At 37.0% G+C, this 12,890-nt stretch overlaps 1 protein-coding gene across 3 annotated transcripts; it reads left to right on the top strand.

Annotated features, from left to right (window-relative positions):
* Window positions 1-4,255: 4,255 nt before the first annotated feature.
* On the top strand, window positions 4,256-12,281 carry LOC123516764 (OVARIAN TUMOR DOMAIN-containing deubiquitinating enzyme 2-like). 3 transcript variants are annotated; one of them, XM_045276405.1, is made up of 7 exons: window positions 4,256-4,405; window positions 6,588-6,744; window positions 7,249-7,358; window positions 7,860-8,085; window positions 8,590-8,824; window positions 9,890-9,977; window positions 10,508-12,281. In XM_045276405.1, exons 2-7 carry the CDS (start codon window positions 6,600-6,602, stop codon window positions 10,724-10,726), a joined length of 1,023 nt encoding a protein of 340 aa, XP_045132340.1. In that variant the 5' UTR covers window positions 4,256-4,405; window positions 6,588-6,599; the 3' UTR covers window positions 10,727-12,281. The 3 variants fall into 3 exon arrangements, with proteins under 3 accessions (XP_045132340.1, XP_045132338.1, XP_045132339.1); XM_045276403.1 differs by lacking the exon at window positions 4,256-4,405 and adding an exon at window positions 5,385-5,482; XM_045276404.1 differs by lacking the exon at window positions 4,256-4,405 and adding an exon at window positions 5,417-5,573.
* The last annotated feature ends 609 nt before the right edge of the window (window positions 12,282-12,890 follow it).

Raw genomic sequence — 12,890 nt, 5'->3', positions numbered from 1 at the left:
CTGGGATGGAACGAGTCGTGTTCGTGGCTTTTGTGTTGACTTATCTGTACCACCACCACCACTACCACCACCACCACTACCACTACTTTTTTTTTTTATGTTACGGCCTATAGCGCCTGTAGGCATACTTGAAGAATATATGTGGGAAGCGCTAATCAAGCTTCTTCCCATTAGTGGTGTAGACAATTTTGTTTATATGGGTATATATTAGGGCCTATATCACCACCCAAGCGCATCTTTGGTGTAACTACCTGGGTATCATGGTGACATGTAGGTAACTGTAAGCTACTCGACAAATGTCATAGCTTCAAAGCGGTAAGTGGTGGGATTCGAACCTACGCGTGGACGTCTGCCTGATCCCACCCTCACCACCTTATCCACTACGCCACCGTCTCCCTACTACTACTACTACTACTACTACTACTACTACTACTACTACTACTACTACTACTACTACTACTACTACTACTACTACTACCACCACCACCACCACCACCACCACCACCACCACCATCACTACTACTACTACAACAACAACAACTACTACTACTACTACTACTACTACTACTACTACTACTACTACTACTACTACTACTACTACTACTACTACTACTATTACCACCACCACCACCACCACCATCACTACTACTACTACTACTACTACAATTACTACTATTCTTGCTGATGCTGCTGCTTCTGCTTTTTCTACTGCTTCTACTATGTCTGACTGGTGACTCATTAGGGGCAACACGTGGACACATGTCTTAATTCCTTCCTCTCGCATTATCACCAGGTCTCGGCGAGTCATTCACTCCTTTCTGTTCCTTAACTTTCTTCTTTTATGTTTATATCCGCTCCTCTCTTCTTCCTTTGATGGCCACAACGATCACTCCACGTATAATCATTCGTTCTTCTTTTCTTATTGGCGAAATGTTATCCACATCTCTCCTCCACTCATCAGTGAATCCTGCCTGTCAGTCAGAATAAGAAAACAATTGGGATTAATCTGGAGTCAAGGATCAGTTATTGGTTGTTTGTAATCTAATAAAGTACATCTCTAATTTACAAAATAAATATGTTTCGTCTTCACCGTCACTTCTACCCACATCACAACAGAGGAAGAGACGAAACATAGGAAGGCGATTATACCAGGGTGATGTACACCATCCATGTAACTCCACACCACTACTGTTAGCAGAGGAAGGTAACGTCTGTGCGAGGCAATACCAGGATGGGTTATGACGCTGGTAATGGTTTTCTTTCTGCCTTGACTTCAGGATGTCTCAGTTTACCGATGCCTCCCGTCTCTCCTGCATATATATATATATATATATATATATATATATATATATATATATATATATATATATATATATATATATATATATTTATGTTTTGGCCTATAACGTCTGTAGGCATACTTGAAGAGTATATGTGGGAAGCGCTGTGAAGCTTCCGCCCATTAGTGGCGCAGCCAGTTTTATATATAGTAGTACCCATATTAGGCCCCATATTACCACCCACAGGCATTTTATTTATAGTGGTACCCATATTAGGGCCCATATTACCACCCACGGGCAATTTTATTTATAGTGGTACCCATATTAGGGCCCATATTACCACCCAAGCGCATCTTTGGTGTAACCACCTGGGTATCATGGTGACATGTAGGCATCTTTAAACCACTCTACAAATGGCATAGCTTCAAAGCGGTGTTTTGGTGGGATTCGAACATACGCGTGGACGTCTGCCCGATCCCACGCTCACCACCTTATCCACTACGCCAACCCCTCCCTATTTAGCGTTTTAGCGTGCCCGTTATTCATACAATGCCTTAAATTCCTGTTACGTCTTTTACATCTTCCAGGGGTGTGTCTGCACTCTTGTGGCACCCTCACTTTTTCGTGGGTGCTCCTGCCTCCTATACCTCTATTGCACCTACGCACGGATGCCGCGAATGATTGCGTAGAGAGTACAGACGTGAAGTTACGGAGACAGTACGGATTCTTGTCTATTTTAGCCAATATTGTCGTAGATAGTATGGAAACAACACGAATACAGCATGGATAAGCGGCGGATGGTCCAATTTGGCGAAATTTCCCACCGATGCCCGCGGATGGCGGTAAGAGTACGGACGTCACGAGACAATACGATTGTAGTAGTCTCCTCTCTTAAGGAGGCCCCGGAGAGTACTACGCAGGCAGTATTGACAGTGCGGATACAGTAGGGATGTATTATTATAGTGCGGACACAGTACTGCCAAACGCTAGATTGTCTATGTCCATATATATATATATATATATATATATATATATATATATATATATATATATATATATATATATATATATATATATATATATATATATATATATATATATATATATATATATATATACAGCCCCCAAATCATTCATATTCTGCTTTTCGAGTAATCACAAGTAAAGAAAGGAGACTACTGCAACTCACGGAATTGGTTCTTCAATGGATGCTGGTTGTGCAGTCCACCTCTCACTTGGAAAGTCTGCAAGAGCGGGAGAGAAGAAAAGAAGAACGCAGAGCTAGAAAGGAGATACGAAGAACCAGACGACAGAGAAGACAGTGGGTCATACAGTGGTTGCTCAGGTTCCATGCATCCCTCGCTGCTGTAATGGTGGTTAAGTTTTACAACTATTTTTCTCCGTGTCTGCGGCTCATGCTGGCTTTCCATATTCTTCAAAGCTGCATGGCCTTTGCCTCATATCCTTCACCTCCCTGCCAAAGTTTTCAGATCGTACTCTATTGATGTATTTAGGTATGCACTAACTTAATTTGCTCAGCTGGTGGCAGCCACCGCACACTCTTCCTATGTGATTATTAACATGGTAGTTGGTGGTCATATATTGTGGAAAATGTGTTTGCAAATGAAGCTGTCCGTCTTTAGATATCTGAATCCAAGAAGCGGTGAACGTGCTAGGGTCTAGGTGACTACTGTATCTGTATGGTGCATAAGGTATGATCACACTACAAGCAGAGCAGAGCGGAGCAGAGCAAAGCGGTTAGTAGAGGCATTAATTTTGATATAGTTTTGAACGTACAAACGCTCGGCTGTTCACACCACAAGCGGAGCGGCGCAGCACGGAGCAGAGCAGAGGAGAGCGGCACTCTCGGGAAATTCAGAGGTATTTTTTGCTGCTCGCTGCTAGCAGGCCAAGAAGCTATCAACAAAGGTGAGTTTTTATTGCTGAGGCCAAAATTACAAAAACTTACCAGATTGCGCATAGTTCAGGTACAATTTAATGATATATAACAGCCGTATGTTGAGAAAAGCTAATTTGGCTATAATCTCATCCTATATACAATCATTAATGAGCCACATAACCATGAAACATAGGTTTAAACAACGAAATTCATGTTCCTTTGTGAATCGTTACATTTTTCATCATCCTTCCAGATAAATACCGAGGAGTTTATCGGGCTGTTGCCTGTCCGACTTGCTCTGTGGGCAAAAGCTCACCTAGACTTCCAAAATCGAGATATCCGTGACACCCTCTTGCGTGAAATCGCGATTCATCTCTCCTCCATACCGATCTCTCCTTACGTTGATGGGATGGTCCCAGTGTTTCCGTTTCTGTTTTTTTTCTGTCAAGCAATAGGGATGCACAAACGAAATCCTCCATAGCGACTGATTCTTGTGCAGGTCGCCCTGCTCTGCTTATATGTGAACACCCTATCAGCGCTGCTCCGCTCTGCTCTGCTTATATGTGAACACCCTATCAGCGCTGCTCCGCTCTGCTCTGCTCTGCTCTGCTTGTAGTGTGAACGAACTCCAATATGTTAGTAATGCTATAATATTGGTGACTAGTGATGATGTAAATGGCCTTTAGGAAACTCGATCGTCCCAGTAACTTGTATACCTACTATTTGGCAAACTTTGTGTCTCAGTAGCTTTATAAAATATAGATCACACTCCGGTATCTGTTAAGTTTTACATTCTCACACAACTCTGACGTTTATGATGACAGTATACTCGATCCATTATAAGTTGTATTTAGATTGATATGGATACTGTCATATTTTCAGAAGGTTTTATGACATTTCAGTTATTTGCTATCTTGTAGAGCAGTGGTTCCCAACCCAAATTAGGATCGCAAGGGTATTTCTGAGGATCGCCAGTGTCTTACGAAAATATATCTTAATAATAATAATAATAGGACAAGGTAAAGATTCTACTGGACACAATAGCAAAAGAGGCGCCCTCATAAAATACTTATACTCGTGCATTTCCGCCCGTACTACGAATAGCTTTCATGTGAGGTACGTGTACTTGACCGAGCGAAGAGTCAACAAAGAGCATGAGTGAGTACTGTAGTCAGTAGCATCTGTGACACTGCGGCAGTGAAAATACATTACTTCTTCAGAAAAGGTAAGCATTGCATTCATCGTGCTTGCTTATATATATATATATATATATATATATATATATATATATATATATATATATATATATATATATATATATATATATATATATATATAATAACTCGTGTAACCTTACTCCTCTTTGTTTCTGTCTGTCAGTCTGTCTCTGTCTCTATGTCTTTGTCTAACTGTCTGTCTCTACCTTTGTCTGCCTGATTGTCTCCGCTTGTTTGTCTGTCTCAGTTAGGTTAGGTTAGGTTAGGTTAACTGAACTTGAATTTATTATTACAATTAGGGTCGCTACTCCAGGTTAAAACTGCATTTAGGGTTGCAACCAAAAACAGTTAGGAAACACTGTTGTAGAACAATCCTTTATGGTTTTCAAAGGACAAAAAACGCTTCTGTGAAGCTGCTATAGGTTTAGTGAAGATTATACAACATTGTTTGAGGGAACAATTACAAATAAAACAAGGTATAAATGTACGTGACCTTTGAATGTGGCTAACGAATATCCAAAGATCCTAATCATCTACATGAACTTTATGAAAGAGTGCATGTGAGTATTCAACATACGTATCTATTTCTAATTGTCATCTTACCCCATGGATGTATCTTCCTCGTCTTCTACTCTTCTTTTAAAGCTCTCTAATAGCAAGTGAATGCATGCGAACCTCAACAGACCCTGAGATTCTAGGATCTATATCATGTTTCATTTGAGTGCGTTATTTAACAGTACTAAAGACCGATAAAAGGATAGTTGAGGTATAATACCTGATGTACTTAGGTAAATATAATAGTCTACTACTAATGCTGTTTGGTGAGGAAGGAAGTTCATGTCGACCTTTATATCCTTACACGGCTTTAACAAATCACTAGTACGCGAAAGAAACACGATCCACAATTAGTTGGATCATGTTTTCATCAAAAGTGTATATAGATCTTTATGTTTCTCTGCTTAATGGGTCTAAATTTCAACTTTTATTTACCACGGAATCATCATCAGCTGTTCATCAATCAGCTGGGAGTCGAGAGAGAGAGAGAGAGTGGAGAGCGTCGTTCACACACAGTAGCCGTAGTCATAGTGAGTGTACTGGCAAGCTTTCTCTCTCTCACTGTGGCTGTCTTTGTGTTAAGCTCTCCTGTTTTTGCCGCCTAAAGTACTCATGTCTCAGGTGACTTGCTCAGTTTACTTTGTGTTGCCTTGTGTTTGTGTATATGAGTGTGTGTACAGTCAGGTTTGTTTAGTGAAAGGAAGTAGGGACGCTATGGGGCTTTGTACTATATTTGCAACCCCTCCAGGCGTCTCCAGTGTACTCTTTCATGTTATTTCCTAAGGGCACATCGTATTTCCAAGGAAGCAAAATTGTGTGCCCGATTTTCACCTAAACTTTAACCAGGTCTCATCCTAGCAACTTGCACCTCTCCTGACCTATCCCAACTTTACACAGCATAGCTACAGGTAGTTTCCAAGCTGGTGTGAGTTTTACATTGAGGTCTAGTTGTGTGTCTAATGTTAATTCTTATAGTTACTCTGATCTATTTTTACTGTGTTTGATCCTGCCTGTGCTTAGCTTAATCTAGAAAATTCCTCCATCTTAATAGAATGTTTTGTGTATTCCTCCTAAACATTATGCAGATGATTGATTCCTTACAAACATTTATACAGAGAAATAGAAAGTCAAAGCTTTATACTGCAAAGTTTTGTGTTGATCATGCTGGATAGACTATCCTAAGTTTGTTGCATCTGCAGTGGGTGATGCCTTTGTGTTACTTAGGTCTTAACCCAGTCAGACATGGTGCCTTATGCAACTAATTCATATATTCTTGAAGTCGTGATTTCTTTATAACTATATGAAACGTCTTTATATTAATTCCTGCAATGATTTATATGTAGCATTCTGGTGAAATACTATTAAATAATTATTTATGCTTTGTACAAGTGCTACTATTTGTAACTGACAGTTTTGATATTATTATTGACTGAAGTCAAACCAGGTTACAATAGTGTAAGATAGATTCAGGGATGAAATAATTTGTTTAAATGAAATAAGCAGAAGTGAGCATCTTTTGAAGAACTCTTTCAGAAGTGAGGGTTGGAGTCCTTTTTTCAGTTGTATGCTGTCACTTACATTAGAACAGACTGAACCAGTTGTTAAAAAAAGGTGACCAATTTTTTTTCTATAAAGAACATTGCTGCAATGCTCCGCCTGAGAGTCAAAACCAGAGATGGGAAGCAGTACCCGCTGACAGAGTGTCTTCGTGGAGACAGTACCTTGAAGGACCTGCTCTTAGCGGTGCAAGTCATAACACTCATTCTTCCCGTCAGACAGAAAATCTTGACAGGTAATTTTTTTTTTTTTTTTTTTTTATTTATTTATTTATTTTTTTTTTTTTGTCTGAAATATACATTTTTTTCTCCCAGCTTCTCTAGTTTTGTCTATGTATTCCTGTTCTTTTCCACACTGTTATCATTTTCATCTCCTTCAGTTTTTCTACTAAATCTCTTCATCATTTACAATTGTATACACATCCTCCACTTTAGCTTCACTTCTCATATTCCTCCTTTATTCCTTCATCCATTAATCTTTTAATGAAAAATTACTTTCTTTTGCTTTATTAATTTTCTCTCGCTTTAGTTACCTATTTATTTCCATTAAAAGCCACTTTTTTAGTCATCACATCTGCTTTCAGTCTTTTAAGGTGTCTGTTTTTGTTTATATATTTGTACATAATTTCATTGACTCATAATTTATTTCTTTTTATACTGCTTTAGCAACTATTTTCATTATGGTATATCCTCTTTCTTAACGTGCATGGCAAGCTATTTCAGCACGGGTTCCATTTCAGGATACCCGCCTAAGGTTATCCGAGGAAGTCCTGAGAGCACTCTCAGCAGCCTAGGTATCCAAGGTGGAGAGCTCCTCATTGTGGAGGAGGCAGACCCTTCAACCAATGTGGCAAGTATTGGTTGTGTTATTGCATTGTTGGACATAAGACCTCCACATTACATATAACTAATGGTCACATAGATAACAAAATTAACTGTCCTAAAAGTTAACAAAAATTTCAACTCTCTGGATATCCTTGAAATACAAATACTATCTTAACTGAGAACAGATATTTGGCATATGTAAGAAAAGGGGTGATAAGAATAAGAAATTCAAGGAACAAGAAACTAGACATGATCCTTTATTACAAAAAAGGCATAGAGTTGATTGTGAAGGTTCATTATCAAGGATCTGTAGGTCAGCTGTGTTGTACGTACAGGCAGGATTGCATTTGCTCATTTTAGTAAATAATATTATGAAAATTGCCATCTACTTATATATATATATATATATATATATATATATATATATATATATATATATATATATATATATATATATATATATATACTTATTTTTTTTTTTTTTTTTTTTTTTTTTTTTTTTTCTTCATGTTGTGTTTCTTTCCAGACTTGTATGGTGCAAGAATCACTACCACCAAGTTCTCACCTGAAAAATGCAAACATTTCAAACATGAATGTGAATCGTGATGCAGCACTTCCACTGAAATCTCAGCCAGAAAATGCTAACACTGATGCTGGACTTCCCTTCAAGTGTCCAGCTGGGACGCTGCTGAAAAAAGTTGTTCCCTCAGATAATTCTTGCCTATTTGCAAGTGTATATTATCTTATCAATGGTAAGTACATATATAACATTGACATTTCAAATATGCTAAGTTGACAAAGACTTCATCAATGTAATTACTATTTATCATTAGAAATTTTGTAGCTTCCACATTTTACTATTTGGTCAACCCAAAATATTTTCTTTACATCATTCTCTGTGTAAGAAGCAGCTGACTGAATTAGAGTATGGCCATGAAACACAGTTCAATAAGTGTGGTGAGCATTTTGTATTTTTCTTCATTTATTTTTGTTATTGGCATAGCTAAAACTTATGCTGTTCATTCTATCAAGTTTGTCAAGTCAGAAGTGATTCCTTAGTTACTTTGATGTATATTAGCACACTTCTGCTTTAATGTTATGTATTTTGAAGAAAAGTTTCTGTGCAGTGTATGATAAATGAACACATGATTAAGAATAGTATTTTTTCCTATCAACTTTTCAAGTCTGAATTATTTCATTGTTAGTTTCATTCCTATTATTTTTTAGACATAAGATTTATTCTTGTTCTTTTACAGGAGGTGAATCAATAGACTCAAATAGACTACAAGAGATGCGGGAGCTAGTAGCTAATGTAATCCGGAGCAAGCCAGACCTGTACAATGAGGCAGTTTTAGAACGTTCTAATAGCAATTACTGTGACTGGATTTTAAAAGATACTTCCTGGGGAGGAGCCATTGAATTATCAATCTTCAGCCAGTATTACGAAATAGAAATTGTTGCCTTAGATTTAAAAACAGGCATCTTAAACAGGTAAGAATTACATCAAATTTTTTTGTTTATGTATGTACTGCATGAATATCTTAATATATATATATATATATATATATATATATATATATATATATATATATATATATATATATATATATATATATATATATATATTTATTTTTATTTTATTTTATTTTATTTTATTTATTTATTTATTTATTATTATTATTTTTTTTTCACTATGGCCTATAGTGCCTGTAGGTATTCTTGAAGAGTATGTATAGGAAGCGCTGTTCAGCTTCCACCCATTAGTGGCGCAGGCAATTTTATTTATATTGGTACCCATATCAGCACCCAAGTGCATCTTTGGTGTAACCACCTAGACCCTGGGTATCATGGTGACATGTAGGTAAGTTTAAACCACTCAACAAATGGCATTGCTGGTGGGATTTGAATCTATGTGTGGACATTTGCCCAATCCTACACTCACCACTTGTTAGTGGAGGGCTGTGGCTCACTAACACTTGACCTCTCACTAGATTCCTTATTTTCACCACTAATAAGCCTCTTTGGTGCTATTTTGAGTTTATAAATGAAAAAATACGGACAGAATGCAGGAGAATGTTGTTCTCATTACCACAGCGGGACAGCTGGCAGCAGCAGCAGGGAGGGAGAGGGGATCCTTTATTTACAACCATGTGCAGATGTTTGAGTACCAGATATTTTTTTTGTACCAAGTTGAACTTTTGCATTTGAGTATTGAAAAGTTTGACTTCAAAAACATTTGAGTATTGAGTCTTCACTGTGTTTGCAATATTTCATTTGAAATGTTTGTGTGAGTTACGGAGAGTGGCAAATTAACCTAACTCGGGTCATATTTCACTTATGGGAAAAAATTACCCAAAATAGTATTATAATGATTATGCAAATTTTCTTATGTAGATAGTAGTAGTTAGTGCTGTGATAAATTTTTCATTTTCAATACCCATATTTTAGAAATAAATTTTTTTTACCATTGATATTTGTTGTTTATTTCTGTAACTGGAAGGTAAAGATTTGATAATAGTTGTAGTTATTAACTAAGTGTTTTTTTTACATATATAGATTTGGTGAAGACAAGAAGTACGACCACAGAATGATTGTCCTCTATGATGGTGTCCATTATGATCCCGTTTATATGGAGACTTTTGAGGTAAGGGACATTTATTTTTGCATACCATCATCATTATCTTCATTGATATCATCAGATATTGTAACAGCGGTGGTATGTTGGCCTCATACACTGGTCTGCAGATCTGATTTCATCCTGGCCTATGAGCTTAAGCTGCTTCCTGTGAGCCACCACTGTGGGCTTGGGTGTGCATAGCTGGTGTTCTAGAGAGCATGAAACATGGTATCATAACTAAAACTAATGAGGTTTGATTTTTAACTTTATTGGTAAAGAAAAGTTGAGTTCTCTTGTAGCTCTAGCATAGCAGTATGATCTATTTGTCTACCAGTGGCAGTAAGTCACGATCTCCTTCACAGCGATATGGAATTCATGACAGGAATAGTGTAAGGAGTCTTGCAGCATTCACAATAGTGATGATAATTTTAATGAATTCAGGATGACATATTCTTTAGATTTCATTATTACCTTGTATATAGATTTTAGGTAAAAATCATATAAAATGGATTTCACATGTCACACTAATGGTTTATCTTACATTTGTTTTTTTCCAGGGGAACAACATTTATATCTTCCCAACAACAGATGACTCAGTGTTGCACCAAGCCAAAGAGGTGGCCATGGAGGCCAAGCACAGCGGCCAGTACACTGACACCAACACCTTCCGCCTTGAGTGTAAGGAGTGTGGCATCACCATCACAGGGGAGGATGAAGCATTGGCACATGCTAAAAAGACAGGTCACAGCAAGTTTGAGGAGATTCATCGTAATTGATGATAATGTAGCTTTAGTTCATTTGTATGCCGATCTTATTTATATTTTTTTTTTCATGCCAATTTATGTGTAATATTTAAGTGTCTTTTATGTAGATATTTTTACGAGAGCCACCTCTGCACCTGGTTTTAACATTTAAAATAATCACTTTGGTTGCATTATTTCCTATGAAGACTAATCCTGAATAATAATATGTAATACATTTAGAATAAATCACTATTTCAGAAGTGTACAGTGAGTGGTTAAGCTAGAATGAAGTTTTATGGTTTTCTGTAAAGAAAAAAAAACATTTAATATTAATGCTCATGAAAAATTGTGAAACCATATGGATGCCAACCAGTGCTGGACACTTCTGATAATTTGTCCACAAATCTACAATAACAGAAGTTCCATTTCATATGCAGATTTACATTTATAACAAAAAAGGTAACTTCTTTATGGATTTGTGTTTCAGTTCACAGTGTGTCGAAATAACTTTCTGTATACTCTAGGTCTTTATAAGAAAATGAAAAATTGTAACTGAATGCCTAGCTACTGCATTACAATGTAAATACAATGACGAAAGAAGTGAAGAAATATTGATTATGGAATATTTGTTTGCAGTGTGCATATGCCGTGTCAAATTTGTGGGTGAAGATGGCTAATATTGTGAAGCCATTTCCGATATCAGATTTACAATTGCAATTTAAGTTAAATCTGAATTTTTGGAGTTTTGAATGCAAAAATTATGAATAATTTAGATTTGTGATAATGGAAGTTCAAATTTGTTTGTAATGTTCAGCTCTGCTGCTAACCATCTGGGTGCATGATATTCAACTTGCATAATTGAACTGATTGATAGGCAAAGTGTAAAGGGTATATTTTTCTTGCCTGTTCTGTATGTATATGGTGTGAAAGCTTTTGCAATCCTTAAAATGCATTGATAGTTTAAGAAATTTCATTTCAAATTTGTTCAGGTAAGAAGAAAAGGATACAGTAGCTGTATACCTTCTCTGCAGTGTTCTGTGCATTCATAAGTTGCTGGCTGCTCATGTTATGATCTCTAAATATAGTTTTAACTCTTGTATGCTAGTACACTGTGTACAGGCCTTCCTGGACATAGCTAGCTCAATACTGATGGTACTCACTTCCATGTTCCTTTAACCTTACGAATAGTGCACGCACATGCATCAACATGGCAGTCACACTATCCTCGTCTATTTTTTATTGCCCCTGGCCAGTGACTTAGAGATTGTAACCTCTCTTCTGGCCCTTTTAAGTGCCTCAGGATTTAAGAATTAGTATTTTTGCTCTCAAGGTTGCACATGTTGAACAGTGCTGGCAGCTGTTCTTTTACTCTCTGGGTCACAGAAAGAATTTTGTTATAGGTGTTTTGGAAGTGTCAGAACAAAGTTATGGAATGAAACAGGTGGTTAGTGTTCTCACTTTAGTAGGGTACTCCATGAATGCAGAAGCTAGAAATTGCAGTGATTTTCTCTCTCTCTCTCTCTCTCTCTCTCTCTCTCTCTCTCTCTCTCTCTCTCTCTCTCTCTCTCTCTCTCTCTCTCTCTCTCTCTCTCTCTCTCTCTCTCTCTCTCTCTCTCTCTCTCTCTCAAACCCTCATTGTAATTTCGCAGAACACATTCAAAGTTTACATAGATTAGTTTTTGTGTATTTAATGCTAATGGTAACTATGGTAACTTGTGAAGCTTATTCCCTCAAGTCTTGGACTTGTAAAAAACAAGAGTAGAAAGAATAAGTTGGTAGTGCATACCTAAATGAATACGGATGAAGGGAAAGGTGTGTGAAGTTGAAGCTGCTTTTTATATTTTTTCCCTTTTCTCAGACTGTCTTGAATTTATTTATTTATTTATTTAAAAAAAAAAAAATATTGTCTACCATCTTCAGGTGGTTAGGTAGTAGTGTTTAATTTGACCGTAAATGAATCTTGATTTGAAAAAGCTATCATAGCTGTTGAGGCTGGAATGTGTTGCTGCCTTTTGTAAAGATCTGGGTTCAGACTAAGTTCTGCAGCTCAAATTTATCTCTTTCTGTGAACACCATCTGTAATTCCAGTCAGCATCATATCAGTCATGTTGCGAAAGCACATAGCTCTTTCAAAGAGATGTGATTTATCTTGCTTGAGGTATATTTTTGTTCATCTTTGGCCATCAAGGATGTGTGA

The sequence above is a fragment of the Portunus trituberculatus genome, chromosome 41 (genome assembly GCF_017591435.1).
Source record: "Portunus trituberculatus isolate SZX2019 chromosome 41, ASM1759143v1, whole genome shotgun sequence".
Lineage (NCBI taxonomy): Eukaryota > Metazoa > Arthropoda > Malacostraca > Decapoda > Portunidae > Portunus > Portunus trituberculatus.
Note: the sequence above shows the minus strand (reverse complement) of the source record. Positions and strands in the feature narration are given on the sequence as shown.

Bases quoted from the DNA above. Each gene is read 5' to 3' on its own strand.
- LOC123516764 (XM_045276404.1), top strand. The intron at 8,825-9,889 runs GTAAGAATTACA...TTACATATATAG, and splicing joins AAAACAGGCATCTTAAACAG to ATTTGGTGAAGACAAGAAGT. The intron at 9,978-10,507 runs GTAAGGGACATT...GTTTTTTTCCAG, and splicing joins TTTATATGGAGACTTTTGAG to GGGAACAACATTTATATCTT.